The following is a 21071-nucleotide window of genomic DNA, read 5'->3' on the forward strand; positions in this document are numbered from 1 at the left end:
TGGAGTTTTTTCCTCACACTATGGAGAAGGTATTTAAATACTCCAGTCCCGCCAGAACCCCCAGTCATACCATGAATATGGTAAAATCATTCATACGTAACACGAGGGCATCACTCACTCGCAAGTAAGGGGTCCTTAAATTTATGACACCATGTTCTGTGCAAAGTGTATTAGAATAGTCATAGATGAACCACTGATGATACATGATTGAAACGTTGCTAAATGTAACTGCAAAGTGCTTTATTCAGAGGGGAAAGGGAGCTGGGCAATTAATCAACATTTTCTGTTGCAAAAATTCACATTTGTTAGATAGAAAAAACACACAGACATGACATATAACTCAGAAGCTCAGCACATACAGTTTAGCAATATTACAAAACACTCACATTAGTAAATTCATTAATACACAGGGCCATTAAGCCTGTCGAATCCCTTGGCTAAATACAGCGCAATCAATCCAGTAATGTGTCTCTAAGTACGACTTCTAGTACTTTATAGTGCTTTGGCTGTCATCAGGGACATTGACCTCGCAGGAGGCGCCAGCAGTAATTAACAAATAAACCTTACAGTGCATGATTTCATTCTTCATAAACATTTTAGTGGTGTTCAAACTGTGACAGGGCCCCTAATCCAGGGCCAGCAAAAGATCGGGGGCCCTCTGCAGAAGCTGCACGTCTCCAAGGGGGAAAGGAGGTTCCAAGAGAAGGTCCCAAGAATAGTCCAGTAACTTTGAACCTGCCCTCCTCTTGGCGCCCCTCCCCTGAATATTATGTGGGCACCCATATGCAGATTAAGACGAGAAGATCTAAGAGGCTGTCATAGATGGTCCTGCTGTCTGGGTGTAACTGGTACTTGCATGGGCCTTTTACTTCGGCTTATGTTGTATCAGCAAAGATTAATTAGTTCTCTCTCACTCAAGGAGATCCCCAGTACCTAAATCCCACAAACCCCAGTTACTTTTTCTTGCATCATTCGAAATACTATATTGAATGTTTTTTGTCATCATGACATAATAGACAAACACTTGTTTTAGTTACACATTTTGTGCTTTTCAACTGGAAATTTTACACCTCTCGGCATGTTTTCAGACATCGAAACATATTGGGCCCACATCACCATAACCCATAATCCTTAGCTCCAGGCCGACTGTGACTATGGTTCCATATATATATACATTCATGGGGTTTCTACAAACCTTGCAGTCATTTGGTCTTGTGCTTATTCGGCATAAAAGGCTTGGTCCATTTCTGTATTGCTTATTGAAATTCAAATCTAAACTCCTCTAACCTTTTTACATTAAGTAAACAGTGTCCTTTCTACCCCTGTTGTACAGCAACATGGTACAAATGTAATTTTACGTACATTATGTAATACACAGAGATCACAGGACAGCAAAATGAAGACTGTGCATCCATTCTTTCCTGTTTCCTGGAAACAATGCAGAACTACTTGAATCAATGAGTGACTGGAAGCATTACATTGCAGTGTAGAACCCCTCCGGTAATAGAGAGTTTAAGCAGAATGACATTCCATTGAGGATATCACTCGTTAGCAGATACCTTCCGCGTTGTAGTAACTGGCTGAGGAAGGGTCGGATGCAATTGACCGGAGCTCATTCACGGAATGCAGAAATATGGGGTCTATATGGTTGCAGGGCAGTTGACCATATCATGCAAGCGCTGCTCAATTAGCATACGGAGCGATGTGTACCTGTAATACAGAAAAGGTTCATCTGTAACATAAAATATAAATATATGCACGTTAACAAAAGTATGGCATCACTTCATCAGGACCATCAGAACATCTACAGTAGACTAGTGAAGTTCAGAAATGCTCCTCAGAATATTTGCCACATTCCACATTTGGGGGCACATTCATCAAAACAGAATTATCACTTGTGATAATTATGGCTTGAACTCTGTAGGGGATTTGTACTAAGCTCTGAGAAGTGATAAAGTGGAGAGTGATAAACTGCCAGCCACTCAGCTCCCAACTGTCATGTTAAAGCCTGTGTTTGAAAAATGACAGTTGGGAGCTGATTGGTTGGTGGGTTATCACTTTCCACTTTATCACTTTTCAGAGCTTAGTACATCTGGCCCTCTCTGAGTTCAAACAAAGTTTGGGAGGCATCCATCATTCCTCCTGCTCACCGACCAACCCTGCTGGTGTCCAACCCCCACCCCCCCATCCTCGGCAAAGCTGCAGCTGCCGCTGGAGACTGTTCCCCTCCCCCAGCTCAGATCTGCACCCCTGTGTAGGACCCCCACTGCCGCTGCTGTGCCCTCTCCCTTGGCCCTGGCTCACAGGAAGACTGCTCTGGGAGCCGAGAGCGAGCTGCTACAGGTAAGAGGACACAGCAGGGATCTTTGGTGTACAGTATTACTGGCGTACAGTATCACTGTCAAGTTCCGAAAAAAAATGCTTTTTCGGAACTTGATGAATTACATAATTTCCACATCCCCATACTAAAGTATGGGGAGTGTGGAAATTATTGGGGGGCAATTGCAACCAGGAGATATCAGTGATATCTCCTGTGTTACAGGAGTGATGAATTACCCTGACACTTAGGCTTTAATTTACTAATGTGAGAGTTTTTAGAAGTGAGTTTTAGAAGAGATATTGCCCATAACAACCAATCAGATTCTAGCTATTATCTTATAGATTCTAGAAGATAATAGCTAGAATCTGATTGGTTGCTATGGGCAACATCTCTTCTAAAACTCACTTCTAAAAACTCTCACTTTAGTAAATGTACCCCTTAATTTCTACAAAAGTAGGTGAAAATCTTAATGATGAATATACCCCATGGCCATGGAAATTTGCACGTTTTGCTGCCATAATTTAGTCTCAAATTTAGCAAAATACGTCTTTACAATTACATTACGGAATTACATTTTGTGGAATGGCAATGTGAAAGAAGAGGAAGAGGAAGAGGAAGATTGCCTGTTTCACCACTAAACTCAATTTGCACAAGCTTTTGCAGAGATTTTGCTCACCTCTACCTGAACTATTTCTATATAAATGATAGCAAAGACAGGTAAGTAATTATAACAAGTATTATATATTAGATCACCAGAGTAGTGAGTCATATAGAGTCACTCTTACAGAACCACAAATTGTCATGAACAGTTATCAGAACAGGTTGTTTTCTGCCAATTGCAGAGAGAAGAGACTCCTTCTCGGGAGCACTCTTTTTGCAAAGTTTTTAGATTAATATCTAGCTTTTATTCATAATTATTAAAATTGATAGTAGTACAAGACAAGACACACAAAGCGGCTGGGATTCGAGCGCAGTTGCTTAGATCTGTGAAGCCGCTGGTGGGCGTCTCAATGCATTTCCAGCTGGCTACAGCATTGGCATATTGTCGCACAGCAGCTGCCTGCGGGAGTGCATTAGTTTACTTCTCTGAATTAGGCCATGTGTTATCATTAGTGTAACACAATAAAGGTAAGCGTTCAGTGCAGTTTAGTCTTGTTATTCATTTGTCCATTCTCACGCTGGTTTCACATTGCACAGCCATACTCCCCCTATCAGCAACTTTTTGCACTACATTTTTTTTCCAGCAGAAACCTGTTCCCAATGTCCTAATTAGTCTTCCTACCAAATTTGGTAATATCCTGGTTGTTAAGCTGGGTACACACTACACTATTTGTCATGCATTCATGGTACCTGCAACCACTCTACAAGACCATCGTGTAGTGTGTACACACATGTCATCACTTGATGAATTGCGTGGTCGCAGTTAATGTAACTGCAACGCATCGTACATCACATCATCCTATCTGATGTGTAGCACACATGTGATGTACGATGCAGTGCCGTTACATTAATATGGTGTCATCGTACAGCAGATCATGTAGTGTGTACATAGACACTATATATCGTTACATCGTATTGGTCCGGCACAAGATGGCCGGGTCATCACAGTGTGTACCCAGCTTTAGATCCAACTACAGATAGCTCTGAATAGTGGAAGTTTAATTATGGTCACCCTGTATATTGTATTGAATTTGGTAACATACAAGCAAGCAATGTAGGTACTAATGCCAGGCATATATTATGCAACTATCGTCCCGACCTGCTGATTATTGGTGGATTGGGCTGATAATTGCATATTGTATTGCAGCGACCAATCAGCAATGATCGGACAGTTGGGCATAAGAAATTTTCCAACATGCCCGACTGCTAGGATCATTGGTCAGCCGCATCTGGCAGTGTAGAGTATGCCCAACATTTCCCATGTTCCCTCACAGGGGAGGAACAGGGAAATGTTTACTCCCCAGGGGAGGAAGCCAGATATCATACGCTAGGCGAGATGCATCAAGGGTACAAATCCTGTCAAACCCCGAAAACGAGGGTTTGCACCAAGCCCCAGAGTGCATATAGTGGTTGTGGTGGGTAACGCCATCTTACTGATGGTGTTACCCATAGAAGCCTATGGTATTCTCTCTCTGCCAAGTGCTGATAGTGGGATCCAATCAGATCCCTCCCAGCACCACACGCCGCATGCGCAGAAGGACGCCAGAGGGGCTTTTGGGTGATAGACCCGGAAGTCCCTCAACTACAAAGGGCCGCTCTTAGCGACAGAGCGGTCTTTTGCGGGGTTCATCATCAGGCCCACCAAGAGCCGCGGCGGACCCGAGTAAAGAAGGGGTGTGGCCTAATCGCGGCAGGCATGGCCATGGTGCTGCACGCTGGGGAGGGAGCGCTCTGAGCCCCCTCAGCCCGGCTCATAACCAGTGGGGGGCGTGATCAGCTTGATTGCTCCACCCACAGGCATAGGAGACTGCTCTCTGGCTCCTTCTTAGCAACCGCAAGCAGTCTCCCAGTGCAGCCCAGCACAAAGCAGCGTGTGCTGATGTGACATAAATTATCTCACACTGTCTAGACACAACATGTAATGGGTTTCAGGCTGTCAGATAAAATGTTTGTCGGTCTAACAGACATTTTATCTGACAATGTATGCCCAGCATTACAGTCTAGCCGCCGCATTCAAAATATATTGCTTGGGTGAAAGTCTGTTTAGGGGAAGACCAGTAAGGAGACTATTGCAATAATCATAATGGAAGATAATTAGTGCATGAATTACAGTTTTTGATTTTTCTTGTTTGAGATATAGGCATATAGATAAGGTTGGGATGAGCACATGAGACAGGACTCGACTATTTTGTGATGGCACAAGAACAAGAGGAGAGGTAGTAGAGTAGGAAGATCTTCATTATAAAATATATCATATCAATTTATATAGAAAGAGAACTGTGAAAGGGACACAGGATTGTCATAAGAGTTGTTCCAGCCTTACTTTTTGACAAATACATTTTTTATATATAATTAGAATACATATAATATACACACAAATACGAGGTATATAAATAATGTCAAACTATAATAAACATTACAATTAAAAAAATGTGAAGGTGCATGGGGCCTGCTGTGAATGGAGGAGTTCTGTATTGCCACTTGGAGGTCATACATGGTACTGCATTTTCTATTTTTATATTTATTATTAACCTTTATTTATATACTTGTACTAAAGAGAATATATTAAACACTCAATACCTGCCGAAGTTGACCTGTATTCCTCATTACACAGACACACATGCACAGTAGAAGTAATTAGTTCAGAAGCTAATTAAACTACCAATATGTTACTTTTGGAGAGTAGAAGGAAACGGGAGCTTCCATAGGAAACTAACACAAACTTGAAGAGAATATACAAACTCCACACAGATGGAGCCATGTATTAAATTGACCCGATCCATTAAATATTTTTTAATTTTTTTTTAAATAATAATTTCTTAGCTTTAGAAGCTGGGCTTTTCAAGTACTTATAGCCACACTCCTGCATATAGGACATTTCCATAGCATTGTCAAAAGTGGACACTAAGAAATCAGTTATATATTATGATTATAGTGTATTTCCAGCTGAAGCATTGTAATGTAGAAGTTAATGTTTTGTGCCCTAGATATTTCTATGTAACTACTGTAACAGACTTTTATCACAACGAAAGTGAGTATGAACGAGTGCTGACAGCTGAAGGTGTGTTTGCATCCCTCCCGGCATTACCTCCTCATCAATTTGGAGACTTCTCTATCTTCTTCTTCCTTCAGCTTTTGAATGAAGCTGCTCAGGACGGGCATCTCAAACTTAATGTACTGCGCCACCTGAGAAATGAAGGGATACAGAAATATGGCTCCTTATACTCCTTCTGCTATAGAATATTTAATACATACTCAAAAGAAAAAACAGAAAGTGTTTTACAACTGCAAATCCAATAAACAGAATACAATGGCTTATTTAATGTACAAATATTTGGACAGACAGACAGACCAGGAGCATTAGGAACCAATCAGATATTAGCTTTCATTGGTCTGATTACACTAGACTGTTAAAAACTGACAACTGATTGGTTGCTTTGGGTTAGAGCATATCATTGCATATTACATCATATTATACAAGCCACATTTACTGGTCAGTAATCTCACGTCATAGGTGACTTCTTCCACTTGATCCTTTTCCATTAGAAAAACCTTAGACACTTGTTCACATGGACCTTGCAGAATCCGGGCAATAAGTGGATAATCTGTGTCCTTCAGCTTGCACTTCTCTGTAGGGAATCAGGTAGGAAATATATTCAGTTTATATTGGGCATGGTTATGAAATGACTCCATGTCAATGCATTTTACTTTACCAGATGCACATTAACATCTATTAAAGTGAAAATTGTGGGAAATCCCCCCAAAACAGCAGCTTCTGGAAGATCACGCAAATTCTAAGTAGCCCCAGCATTTAAGACGGAGGGACTGCAGCAGATACCTGCAATATTTGCAGTGGTCCCTCTATTACTGACCACAAAAGCAGCCCCCATAGGTTTCTATGGGGGCTGCTAAGCTGGAGATGAAGTTAGCCCATAGTAGCCTGTGAGCTACTCCTTCAACAATTTTACCCGATAGGAATCCGTAGGATCCCTATCCCTTGTCCCCAACTGACGCATGCACAGATTGTGATAAATTGGGCCCTAAGAGAGAGCGTATCACATGCACACCGTGGAGGCAGCCATTTTGTGAACTAAACAAAACATCATTCAGAATTGATGAGAATGCAACCTATTAATTCACCAGAAACCAGTGACTTATGAAAATGACTAGAGTCTCAGGAATACACGATGGTGCAATGATTAGCTTGCTGCCCTACAGCAATGAGGTCTTGGGTTCGATTCCCACCAAAGCCACAACTGCTGGACAGCCTTATTTTGACACTGAAATTTAGATTTGAGTTTGGACACATCCCTCCCAAATCTAAATCTCTTTGCATATATTACATCTGCCCCACCTGCAGTGGTCCTGCCCAGGTGCAAAGTTACTTTTTTACTTTACTCCCAACTCAGAATCAGGCCCAAAGTGGAGAAGTTGCCCATAGCAACCAATCAGCTTCTGTCATTTCATAGCCTGTGCTAGATTAATGATAGCTAGAAGCTGATTAGTTGCTGTGGGCAATTTCTCCACTTTATCTCTCTAAAGTATAATACATCTACCCTGTATGTGACAACAAGTGAGACCCTCTAATGGATAGAACATTGGGGAAACTGTATCATACCTTCTAAAGAGGACAGGTGCAGAAGTTACCCATAGCAGCGAATCAGCTTCTAACTATTATTTTTTTATTATTATTATTATTATTATCGTTTATTTATATGGCGCCACAAGTGTTCCGCAGCGCCTTACAAAGTACGTAAACAAATAGATTGATTTACAGTGACTTACAGTACAGTAAAGTACAATACAATACAATACATTACAGGACATGGATAATATACATTGCTACATTCGCGACCATAACACCCAGATAAGCAACAATGCAAAGCAACCAAGTGTTAGGTGCCCTTGTAGAGAGTAAGAAGTTCGATGAAGGTAGAGTAAGGAGAAGCACAAGAGGGTAGAGGGCCCTGCTCATAGGAGCTTACATTCTAAGGATGACATTGATAAATGATAGCTATAAGCTGATTGGTTGCTGTGGGAAACTTCTCTGCTTGTTCTTTTTAGAAGGTTTTCCCATTATCACGTTATGTTATATACAGTCAGGTCCATAAATATTGGGACATTGACAGAATTTTCATATTTTGGCCTCTATTCACCACCACAATGGCATTGAAATGAAACAAACAAGATGTGCTTTAACTGCAGACTTTCAGATTTAATTTGAGGGTAATTACATCCAAATCAGGTGAACGGTGTAGGAATTACAATGGTTTCTATATGTGCCTCCCACTTTTTAAGGGGCCAAAAGTAATGGGACTATCAACTCAAAAGCTATTCATGGACAGGTGTTGGCTATTCCCTCGTTATTTCATTATCAATTAAGCAGGTAAAAGGTCTGGAGTTGATTCTAGGTGTGACATTTGCATTTGGAATCAGTTGCTATCGACTCTCAATATGAGTCCAAAGAGCTGTCACTATCAGTGAAGCAAGCCATCATTAGGCTGAAAAATCAAAACAAACCCATCAGAGAGATTGCAAAAACATTAGGTGTGGCCAAATCAAAAGAAAGAATGCACCGGAGAGCTCAGCAACACCAAAAGACCCGGAAGACCACGGAAAACAACTGTGGTGGATGACAGAATAATTATTTCCCTGGTGAAGAAAAACCCCTTCACAACAGTTGGCCAATGAAGAACACTCTCCAGGAGGTAGATGTATATGTGTCAAAGTCAACAATCAAGAGAAGACTTCACAAGAGTGAATATAGAGGGTTCACCACAAGATGTAAACCATTGGTGACCCACAAAAACAGGAAGACCAGATTAGAGTTTGCCAAACAACATCTAAAAAAGCCATTACAGTTCTGGAACAACATCCTATGGACAGATGAGATAAAGATTAACTTGTACCAGAGTGATGGGAAAAGAAGAGTATGGAGAAGGAAAGGAACTGCTCATGATCCAAAACATACCACCTCATCAGTGAAGCATGGTGGTGGCAGTGTCATGGTGTGGGCATGTATGGTTGCCAATGGAACTGGTTCCCTTGTATTTATTTATGATGTGACTGCTGACAAAAGCAGCAGAATGAATTCTGAAGTGATTTGGGAAATATTATATGCTCAAATTAATTCAGTCAAATGCTTCAGAACTCATTGGGCGGCGCTTCACAGTGCAGATGGACAATGACCTGAAGCATACTGCAAAAGCAACCAAAGAGTTTTTTAAGGCTAAAAAGTGGAATGTTATGCAATGGCCAAGTCAATCCCCTGACCTGAATCCGATTGAGCATGCATTTCACTTGATGAAGACAAAACTGAAGGGAAAATGCCCCAAGAACAAGCAGGAACTGAAGACATTTGCAGTAGAGGCCTGGCAGAGCATCACCAGGGATGAAACCCAGCGTCTGGTGATTTCTATGCGTTCCAGACTTCAGGCTGTAATTGCCTGCAAAGGATTTGCAACAAAGTATTAAAAAGTGAATATTAGATTTAGATTGTTTAGTTTGTCCCATTACTTTTGGCCCCTTAAAAAGTGTGAGGCACATATAGAAACCGTTGTAATTCCTACACCGTTCACCTGATTTGGATGTAATTACCCTCAAATTAAATCTGAAAGTCTGCAGTTAAAGCACATCTTGTTTGTTTCATTTCAAAGCCATTGTGGTGGTGAATAGAGGCCAAAATATGAAAATTCTGTCAATGTCCCAATATTTATGCACCTGACTGTATATGCACAATTACAGATCACCTGCAAAAAACTATTCTTACTTTATATTAATGTCAATTGTATCATATCACATACAGATATTTCAGAGAATAGAAGCTTTGTCTTGGCAGTGGTAGGAAGTGGTAAGCAGTGCTAGGCAGTAATAGGCAGTGCTAGGCAGTAATAGACAGTAGTAGGCAGTGCTAAGCAGTAATAGGCAGTGCTAGGCAGTAATAGACAGTAGTAGGCAGTGCTAGGCAGTAATAGGCGGTGCTAGGCAGCAGCAGTGGCTCCTGCCCTCTTCCCTGAGGGGGGCTGCTGCTGCTGCTGTCTTGGGTCCCAGCGCCTGCTCAATGAATCTGACAAGCATCGGGCCCAGCGCATAAGCGGTGGTGGAACAGCGCATGCACAAGCTTAACACCAGCTTCTCGGGGCTGCATTGTTTGCAGCCAAGAGAATACCTGTAGGGCTGCCTGAAATGCAGAGCAGCAGCTTCCACTGGAAGCCGCTCTCTGCTGATCGCAGCCCGGACTGGCAGTCCCAGAGGTAGGAGACACCTCCCCCTGGCTGCCTGTCTTCAGCGTGACTGGTAGGTGGCGCTTCTAATGGGAAGCCACCTCCAGTCACAGTGTAGCCAGTGCAGTTACGGACAGCACTGGCTCACTGAAGTGGCTGATTTTACTGGGGGGGCTGCAGCCTCGCAGCCCCTATGTAGGATCCACCACTGTTAGGCAGTGGTAGGCAGTAATAGGCAGTGCTAGCTAGGCAGTAATAGGCAATGCTATGCAGTAGTAGACAGTAATAGGCAGTTGTGGGCCTAATTAATTAGTAGTGGTAGGGAGTAATAGAGCTAGGTAGTGATAGGTAGTGCTAAGCAGAAATAGGCAATCTTAGGCAGTGCTAGGCAGTAATACGCAATCTTAGGCAGTAATAGGCATTAATAGGCAGTGGTATACAGTAATAGGCATTAATAGGCAGTGGTATACAGTAATAGGCAGTAATAGGCATTAATAGGCAGTGGTATACAGTAATAGGCATTAATAGGCAGTGGTATACAGTAATAGGCAGTAATAGGCATTAATAGGCAGTGGTATACAGCAGGGCCGAAACTAGGATATCTGTCACCCGGTGCAAGGCAGCAATTATGCGCCACCTCCCTTCCTGTACCTGAAGTTTGTCCTTGCTATTCCATAAGGCAGTGCACTACTCAGACGTCCCTGGTATAGTGACTTACATTATTCCACACACCATAATGCCCATTACACATTATGCCACACACTGTAATGCCTATTACCAAAGTGTCACTTAAATATTTGCCCGGCTAGTCCGCATGGAATTTGCTGAAAATGGCCTTCCAAAAATGGCCGCCACCAAAGAGGAGACAGACACTAGAGGGCCAGTAAGGACCTCTAGCATTTGTCTCCTCTTTGGCGGTGGCCATTTTTGGATAGCCATTTTCTGAGTCTGCAGCCCCCAAGCCACCTCGAGTCAGCTTTTTTCACCCCCTGCAATCCGGCACCTGGTGCACGTGCACCTCTAGCCCCCCCCTAGTTGCGGCCCTGTATACAGTAATAGGCAGTGCTAGTAGTCTGTCAGTGTGAGCATTGATGTGAAAAGCTGCTTTGCTTAGCAACAGAGATCAGAATGGATGTGCCGCCAGGAGTGTGCAGTGGGCCTGATTCATAGCCGCTCGTTCTGACCGAGCGCTCGCTCTGAAACAGGGCCGGGCTTTTTTATTTTTGGAGCGGCCTCTCGGCCACTGTCACTCAACATCGACAGCTTGCCCCCTTTGGTGCGAGACCCGGAGCGACGGAGTGCCCGTCGCTAGCCGGGTCTCGCGCATGCGTACAATGGAGCCAGCTCCATCGTGCGCATGCGCTGTGGGCCACCATCGACCCGGTTGCGAGCGCTCAGCACTTGCAACCGGGTCTGAATCAGGTCCAGTGTACAGTATAGGAGATTCTTGGTTAGTAACAGTATACATCTGAGTCGCACTGTGCAAGTGTCACGATGGTTTACTGAAGGTGGCCGTTGTGAGTATTTGGAGGCAGAGTGATTGACAGTCTGTGTGTTTATGGGAGCTAATGGGAGGGGGAGGGGGCTAGCCACCCTTCAGGCCCAACGAACAAAGAGATCTGTGCAGTTTTTTAAAACCTTAAAATATGTTCTGGTGTCCAATCACACTGGTGTTGCGCATCCAACAAAATTATAACCCCTATTAAATCATAATGGAATACTTCACCAATCCTAAACTAAACACCAGAAAGCCACTTTCTTTCACCTCCGCTGGTGTGCTCCATGTAAAGGGAAAACTCTGCTGCAGAATTCTCAATCTGAAATAAAATTACAAACATTGACACAACTACAGTTAGTTATACGCGTTTTGCCACAGTAAAATTACTTATATAAATGCATACAAATAATAGGTATGACTGAAATTTTAAAAACTGTTCCAATGAATGTTCACCTTATTCCACATTTCAGTGCAGTAGTTTTACTATTTCTCTATTGGAATTTGGCCTTAAGTGTTCATCAAGGAATTTCCTTATGATTATTTTATTCATCCACAATTCTAACCCAGCCAACCACAGAGCAGGATTAATGAGCGTCTTGTAGGACCATCTCCATATATAAACAGTGTGGAATGGGCATTCTGCTGACCGGCAAATCAAAAGTGCAGCATGAACATTGCATCACTGGAACTTTGCACCTCTGTCAGGACCGCCATCAGGGGGGTACAGGTGGTACAACTCTATGGGGCCCAGGCAGACAGAAGAGACCCGGTGGCTCCAATGATCCTGAACGAAAACTGCTTCTAAATCTGAGAATCAGAAGCAGTTGATGGGATAATTGTGCTTGCAGCAGAGATAGATTTTGATGTAGGTACCTGCCATGCAGCCTCCCTCTCTCAGGAAGGTAAACCCCCCCTACCCCCCTCAAGCTCCCCCACCGGATCAGCTTTCATTCCTCAGACTCCACAGTAGCCCAACCCCGAGCTCTGCTCTTCTCTTCTTCTCCTCCCTCGGGTCCCCTGCTTCCGTTGTCTGGGCAGCGCAAAGTTTGCACCACATAGATCAGTGGTCGGGGAACAGGGGTAAATTACCCCATTTGGGGTAAAACTGAAATTCCTGGGGGTAATGGACGGACAGCCGGGCATGTATATGAATCATTTCATGCCCGGCTGTCCGTCCATTACCCCCAGGAATGGAGGTCACTGGTGTATGTACTTTTAGTAATGCAATGTGAGTAAATTGAGTATTACACACGTGTCCTCATATACCTATACTTTTTGCTCCATCTAGTGCGAGATGCCTGGTGTGACTGAGATGCTCTGCCACAGGTAGCAATTCCCATATTTTAAGTACTTTTTCCAGAATGTTGTGCCTTATTCGCATTGTAGCCGCATGCAAATCTGCTTATAGTGTCCTTTGTGCATATGATTAGCATTTTTGTTGCAAAGGAATTGGTATAAATTTGCAGTTTAAGTATAACGATACAAGACACAAGGCATGGTGCAGACCACTAGTATCGCACCTCCATCGTTTGCTTTTTTACCAATTAACGACACAAAGAAGCTACATGAAATACCATCAGCAGTATTCAGCATACCCCTATGGTTAGGTTTGGTGGAGGGGGGGTGGTTAGAGTTATGCACCCCCCAGAGGAGGTTAGGGTTAGGCACCTCCCCTTTAGGTATAGGTTTAGGGAGTGGTAATGGGTTAGGCACTAGGGGGGGAGGTTAGAGTTAGGCACCACTAGGGTTATGGGGGGGGAGGGGTAGGGATAGAGTACTTACCTCCCCTGTCGGGATCTTCTCCCTTCGGGCTGCGGGCATCAGGATGTGAACCGGTGGCTATTCAGCCGCCGGGACTTCATACCCATTACGAATAGGAAACATATTTGTTTAAAAGTCTCTGGCGAGATGCTTGGAGAGACTTAGTCGCAAAATCTATAGTGTCCCCATCGGGGCTATTTGGTGTGATTTCAGGATAGGTGTACGTGGCCACATCTGTACTTATTACAAACCCTATATTAAATTCTGCAATGTGAAGTACTGCATATGAGAAGTGTCATCCATCATCTAACATCACTTTGCACCCTGAGCTTACAACTCTTACCTTGAACTTGTTGAGCAGCAGTTTCAGGACCTGTGGGGTGGACATGGTGCTGTTTATCCTCACATTGGTTACAGAGCCGTATGCTGGGGTGAACACAGACGTCTAAAGAGCAAAAGATTCAGAGGTCAGTCAGTAGCGGCACAGAGTCAGCGCTTCTGTTAGTGGGATGAAGGAAAGGTCGTCGTGTTCCAGAGTTTACCCCTAATCAGAACATATAGTAACTTGGGTTTCTTATGAGCATCAAATGGGGAGATTGCGCACATTATAGAATTGTGTTTATTTGTGATTATGCAAATGATGGCTTCTGTGTCATAGAAGTTAGCAAAGTCTACGAAGCTCTAGAACAAGGCTGCACGATGGGCGATTTATGGAGGTCATCCTGTTATGTAAATGATCTATAAGGAAACTGATTGAGCAAACAGCTTTTTGTAAAGGCAAACAGGATAGTACTTACACACTGGTCCAAAGGTGATTAATACTTGCTTTCCATGGGCCTGATTTAGAATTAGGGGAAAATGCAGCTAGAATGTGCAACTTTGCACCATGGCATCACTTAGAGGCGCCGAGAGGGGGGTACTAATTACCCAGCCTGGGCATGTGATATGAGGCTGCATGACTTAAGATGGGAACACACTTGTCCAATCTTCTGGGGATCCAACTCCAGACCAGACAGTTGACACAATTCTACTATAGACCTGGACGCAGATTCAACGCCCAATATATGCCTCCACACCTGTCCAATTTTGCAGCAGATCTGAGATCTGCATCTGCTGAAACAATCTACTAAAAGGATTGTGTCACCGTACACACTGGGCCTGATTCAGACCCGCTCGCGAGCGCTGAGCGCTCGCAAGCGGGTCAGTGGTGCCCAAGTGCGCATGCGCACGATGGAGGCGGCTCCATCATGCGCATGTGTGAGACCCGAATAACGACGGCCAAGCCGTCGTTATGGGTCTCGCACCAAAGGGGGAGTGCTGTCGATGGTGATTGACAGCACGCCCCCTTTGGTGGGCGTGCCGGGGCGTGGCTGCCCAGACGGAGGCGTTCCCATGGGAACGCCTACCGTCTGGGGCCGGCCCCACTGACATCACTAGTGATGTCAGTGGGAGTGCTTTTGGCTCTGATAGAACCAAAAGAACTCCTGGGCTTGCGGCAGCGAGACCCTACCGCAGGGTCTCGTCGCAAGCCCGAATGTCGCGATGGTCTTGACCATCGCGACCATCATTTTGGCCGCTCGCTATAGCTGTGGGTGGTCACCCACAGCTATGCGTGCGGCCAGGAGGCCGCTCCAAAAAGGAGTAGGGACGGCCCTGATTCAGAGCGAGCGCTCTGTCAGAGCGTCCGGCTCTGAATCAGGGCCACTGTACCAATCTTTGGCAGACCAGCTGCCACATGCAGAAAAGGACGTAGGTGCAGAGAATAGGGGTTCTACTGGGCCCAGATCACCTCTGTGGCCTGCTCCTCCCCCTGCACCGAGTTGCATTGCCCTCTCCTGAGGTCCAGCTTTTCTAATCTTACCAGAGTGATGCTGCATGGCATCTGTGCCCAGAGCTGATCTAAGCTATAGCCATCTCTGGCTGCTACCTGCATGCATTGTGATGTCACAATACACAGGACACAGCCCTATATAATGGATACCCAGCTACTGGAAGCCAGTTTGTGGTGACATTTCTGAGTAGTTCCTGTTTTAGTTAAGCGACTTTGGATAACGTCGAATGATATGGAGTCTGGACTTTAAATTACATCTTCTAATAAGGTCCTCAACAGCAACTTTTTTAGAAAACAAATCTGAATAACATCTTTAGGTAAGGACTGTATAACTCATTTTGGCTAGTCATGCTTACCCTTTCAGACACCTCCCTCCATTTTATCTCCACACTTGTCTAAGTTTGCAGCAGATCTGAGATCTGCATCTGTTGGAACAAACTACTAAAAGAATTGTGTCACTGTACACATCTTCCAATCTTTGGCAGACCAGCTGCCACATACAGGCAGGGCTGTTTCTAGGGGTGGGCAAGCCATGTACTCGCATGGGGCGCGCAACCTCTGCGATTGCACAGCTCGCAACCCCACACTAGCATGCTGCAGCTGAGTCCTGGGACCCAGAGAGAGAGGGGAGCCCGTCTGCAAGCCTGCTGCCTACCCGCTGCCCACACACTTCCACGTCCACCCACTTCTTCGCTGCCCTCCAGCCCGGCCGCCATCTGCCCACCGTGCAATAATGGTTTTTAGACCAGACGGGGCTTGTGATGTCATACACACCCTTACTGTGGGACCACGCCCCCTTTCTGGGACGCGAGCACCTTCGCTGCATGCAAACTTACTATATTATGCTTGTTTGAGGGGGGGGCACATTTTGAATGTTCGCACTGTGAGCCCCCGCCCCTAGAAATGACCCTGCCTACAGGCAAGGGAGTAGCTACAGTAGGTGCAGTGAATAGAGCGGCTATGGGGCCCAGGCCACCTCTGGGGCCTGGCCCTCTCACTGCACCGAGTTACACTGCCATCTCCTGAGCCTGGGCTTTTCTAGTCTCACGAGAGTGATGTTGCAGACATTGACATAACTACCATAGGTGCAAGGGGTGCAGTTGCTATGAGGCCCAGAGCTTAGGTGGGCCCATCTTCCTTGTCAAAAGTTACATGTGTTATATACATATTCACCTTTGGATGGTACATAAGGGCCCTTACAAACATTAGCTATGGGACCTTCAAATACCTAGTTACACCCTGATCATACCTTGTGATTGTAGAAGTGCCCATTTATGGAGAACCGATGGCGTTTGATTCGTCTCTGTTCTCCAGGGGTGCGCAAGTTACCCCTTCGTCGCACTCCAACATCACTGCGTGTGCGCATGAGCTGAGGGGTCTCCTCCTGTGACACTTTCTCCTCTTCTTCATCAGCTGGAAGAGAAACATCACATGGAGTTGGGTTACAGCCTGTTCTGTATAAGTGATCAACTATTTATTCTCAGCATTATTATTATTACTGTTTGATGATGAAATATGCATCAGCCTCACCAGCCTCTTTCCAAATATAAATCAGCCATGTTTGGTCCATGTGACTAAACATGTAAGACACATGGCTATGGGCCACTGCAAAAAGTGGGCTCTGGAGCAAGCAGGCTTGCAGACGGGCCCCCCCTCTCTCCGGGTCCCAGCACTGCAGCTTGTAGGTCTGAGAAGAAACATACATGCAGATAAACATGCAGTGTTCCATCAATTTAATCCCAGCTTGCATTCCAAACCTTGGTAAATCAGACAGCCGAGAAGCCCCCAAAGAAACCCATGGGGGCTACTTCTGCTGTCAGAAATGGAGGTAGATATCTAGTCCCTCCTTGATCCACTATTTGCAGGTACTCTCTGTCTACACTGGAACTATACTGTATATTAGACCAGCGAGGCTGACAAAACAGGCAACAGAGTTCTCAGTGCTCCTCCCATGTGTATTCATTGTTTGCAATATATATATATTCAAATGTTTAAAAAAAAAAAAAAAAAAACATTAAACAGAAAACAAATCTTTATTCAATAATAAAACATTTTGTTCCAATGATTTTCTTCTGTTACCACCGTTAACATAGTAAATTATAGCATGGATATTACGGACTTCAAAGTGGAGATATTCTATAACCTGTACACTTTCCTTTAATTCAGGAGAGAACACTTTTTGCTACATGTTTATTACATGGTTTTATGATGCATCGGATGCAGGTTAACCTCTGTCTACATATGTATTAGATCCTGCACTTTTACAGCAAGTAACAGAGATACCACTTACCAGCCTCCACTGCTGTGTGATCAGTGTAACAGACCCAGGGAGTGGGTACAGGTTGCTATGAACATTGGGTTCAGCAGGCATGCAGCAGAGCCCATGGTGGAAGGAATACCTGAATTATTCATATGCCCAGGCTGAGACCAGCTGATACTATGAATAAATCATGAGATAAGACCAGCTGTCACTGTGACCTTCCTACGAACAATTCTTCCTATAAATGCCCCCAGTCATGTAATTAGTAACACTCTCTAACATGCTGGAAAATCAAGCTTGGTTCCTAGAATGAATACTGAAGAAAACATTCACACAGTGACTAAATAATCAAGTAAAAAAATATTGTGTAATATACATTACCGAAGCTTGTGACAAATAATACTTTATAGGCAAATCAACAAAATAAGTTTCATATATTAAGTTCATTCATATTGATGTGCTGAAATTGGTATCCGGTCATTAGGTCTACATTGTCTAGATAGACAATGTTTAGGTAGACAATGGAAGATAGACAGGCAATAGATAGACAGGGACAGAAGGTCGACAGGGTCTGAAGGTCGACACACTAAAGGTCGACTGGTAACAAGGTAGACAGGTATGAAGGTCGACAGGCAGTAGGTCGACAGGGAGGGACTAAAGGTTGACAGGGTCAGAATGTCGACACACTAAAGGTCGACTGGTAACAAGGTCGACAGGCAGTAGGTCGACAGGGACTGAAGGTCGACAGGGTCAGAAGGTCGACACACTAAAGGCCGACTGGTAGCAAGGTCAACAGGTATGAAGGTCGACATGGTCATTAGGTCAACACTCATATGGTCAACATGCAAATGGTCGACACATGGTTTGTTTTGTTTTTTAGCCCTAATCTTTACCCTAACCCTCCTCTTGGTGCCTAACCCTAACCCTCCCTCCTGGCGCCTAACCCTAACCATCGGGGTAAGTGCCTAACCCTAACCATAAGGGTAAGTGCCTAATCCTAACCGTCGGAGTAAGTGCCTAACCCTAACCCTGACACTAACCCTAAAAAAAAAAAAGTGCCGACCATTTGACAATATGAGTGTCGACCTACTGCCTGTCGACCTTCATAGCTGCCGACCTTGTTACTAGTCAACCCGTCGTAAGTGCCTAACCCTAAAAAATATAAATAAAAAAAATGTCGACCATTTGACTATGAGTGTCGACCTAGTGCCCGTCGACCTTGCTACCAGTCAACTTTTAGTGTCGACCTTCTGACCATGTCAACCTTCAGTCCCTGTCGACCTACTGCCTGTCGACATTCATACCTGTCGACCTTGTTACCAGTCGACCTTTAGTGTGTCGACCTTCTGACCCTGTCAACCTTCAGTCCCTGTCGACCTTCATACCTGTCAACCTATTGCCTGCGACCTTCTGTACCTGTCGACCTTCAGTACCTGTCGACTTTGTTACCAGTCAACCTTTAGTGTGTCGACCTTCAGACCCTGTCAACCTTCAGTCCCTGTCTATCTATTGCCTGTCTACCTTCCATTGTCTACCCCGGTGATTCCTGGCCACGGTCCTCAAGGCACACTAACAGTCCTGGTTTTAGTGATATCCATGCTTAAGCACAGATGGTTAAATCAAAATAACTAAGGTACTAATTAAGTCACCTGTGCTCAACTATGGCTATCCTTAAAACCTGGACTGTTAGTGTGCCTTGAGGACCGTGGTTGGGAACCGCTGGTCTACCCAAAAATTGTCTATCTAGACAATGTAGACCTAATGAACCGGAATCGGTATGAAATACCGGCTGACGAAAGGCCCGCAGTTCGATTCCCGGCAGCGTCAGTCCAACAGATGCAGAGATCCTGGCAGCGGCAGCCCGACAGCGCTGGAAATCCCGATCATCCCTAGGTAAGTACAAACTAACCTAACCCCCCCTAACCCTAATCCTCCTTAGGGGTGCCGAACCCTAACCCCCCTTCCCATAGCCTAACCCTAACCCTCCTGGGGGGGGTGCCTAACCCTAAGTTCCCCCGGGTGCCCTAAACCTACCCCCCCCCCTGCGACTGTCCGCTCGCGGCGCCCGGCATCCTTTCGATCGGGATGCCGGTGCCGGTCTCCCGGAGTCAGAAAAATGACAGGCGTCTAGATTTAGATGCCTGTCATTTAACCCTCGTCGGTATAAAGCAATCGGGATGCCGGCTGTCGGGCTTACGCCAGCCGTTTTCCCGATTGAATACCTAATGAACCACACCCGCTGAAATTACAGTTTTAAAGCTCTGACTGGCTATAGGTTGTTATAAACCTTTTACTTTATCTACTATAGCACAGGTTCTCAAACTCTGTCCTCAGGACCCCAAACAGTGCATGTTTTCCATGTCTCCTCACAGAATCACAAGTGAAATAATTAGCTCCACCTGTAAATCTTTTAAAATGTGTCAGTGAGTAATGAATACACCTGTGCTCCTGCTGGGTGACCTGGAAAAAGTGCACTGTGTGGGGTCCTGAGGACCGAGTTTGAGAACCACTGTACTATAGGTCTGTGTGTAATCAGTTCTCGCAAATGAATATCATAGGTGCACTGGTGCTCTGGTCAAACACACTTAAAACCACTAGAGGGTCTATTCTTATTGGTCCCTGATAATTATGTATCCAACTTGCCGTAATTTGTAGCGGTGGACACTTAACTACTGGAGCAATTCAGGTGTGGGGACTGCTGATCCAAAAATCAGCTGTCCCCCCAGGCTCGGCAACAAGAGGGGACTAAGGGGACACCCGAACCGGGCCCCGAGGTCCAGCGGGGCAATGAGGACCGGGCAGGCACAAAACAGGCCGGACTCTGTTTCAGCCAGCGGGCCGCGGCCACTAGGACCCATAGCCTCACAGCCACAACTCCGAGTCCCTTGTAGTCTGGCATAGGCAGCACTGGGCTCTTCCAGGTGACTCAGCTGCGGCCCGGGCCGGACATGAGTGAGCAACGCGGCGGCGTGATGTCTAGGGATATTTTTAATTATGGTTTAGGATAAATCTAGTGTTAGGCTTGGATTTTCCTAGTGAAGTGGGCAGAATGGGGAGAACTTCCACAGCGATCGCGGGTCCCCGTGTAGGGGGTGGGGCTTAATGATGCAATTCTGCATGAATTGCATAATTTAGCCCCGCCCCTTATTTAAATTTGCTCCAATAGCGGCAATTTCACTAAGGGGCGGGGCTTAATGGCGCAAGATGTGAGGCCCAGCTCCCCATCGCGACCCAATCTTTCTCCTCCCCAGGTTCTCCCAGCAAGGAGATAAAAAAATGTAGGCAAGTATGGTGTAGACTTTGATTAGGGTTTGGTCCTGGTCAGGTCCGGCCAAGGTGTGGCTCTCCAGTTGTTGTGAAACTACAAGTCACAGCATGCTTTAGCTGCTGATCCGTGGGAGGGTATGCTGGGACTTGTAGTTTCAAAACAACTGGAGAGCCACAGGCCTGGTCTAAGTCATAGGCTTGGTTTAAGGTTTTTCTTGCATTTCAGCTAAATCTATGAATGGGTATGAATT

At 45.0% G+C, this 21071-nt stretch overlaps 1 protein-coding gene across 1 annotated transcript in view; it reads right to left on the reverse strand.

Moving 5' to 3' along the window:
* Positions 1 to 234: 234 nt before the first annotated feature.
* RASSF2 (Ras association domain family member 2) overlaps positions 235 to 21071 on the reverse strand; it is a 47972-nt gene continuing 27135 nt past the window's right edge. The window contains exons 6-11 of the mRNA XM_088470867.1: positions 16543 to 16706; positions 13806 to 13907; positions 11969 to 12020; positions 6488 to 6609; positions 6069 to 6166; positions 235 to 1710 (exon numbers count right to left, since the gene is read on the reverse strand). Coding sequence (XP_088326993.1) covers positions 1641 to 1710; positions 6069 to 6166; positions 6488 to 6609; positions 11969 to 12020; positions 13806 to 13907; positions 16543 to 16706 — 608 coding nt within the window. The 3' untranslated portion in view covers positions 235 to 1640. The remainder of the gene's footprint in view (positions 1711 to 6068; positions 6167 to 6487; positions 6610 to 11968; positions 12021 to 13805; positions 13908 to 16542; positions 16707 to 21071) is intronic.

Source organism: Taudactylus pleione, unplaced genomic scaffold (assembly GCF_031769625.1).
Source record: "Taudactylus pleione unplaced genomic scaffold, aTauple2 ptg000105l, whole genome shotgun sequence".
Taxonomy (NCBI): domain Eukaryota; kingdom Metazoa; phylum Chordata; class Amphibia; order Anura; family Myobatrachidae; genus Taudactylus; species Taudactylus pleione.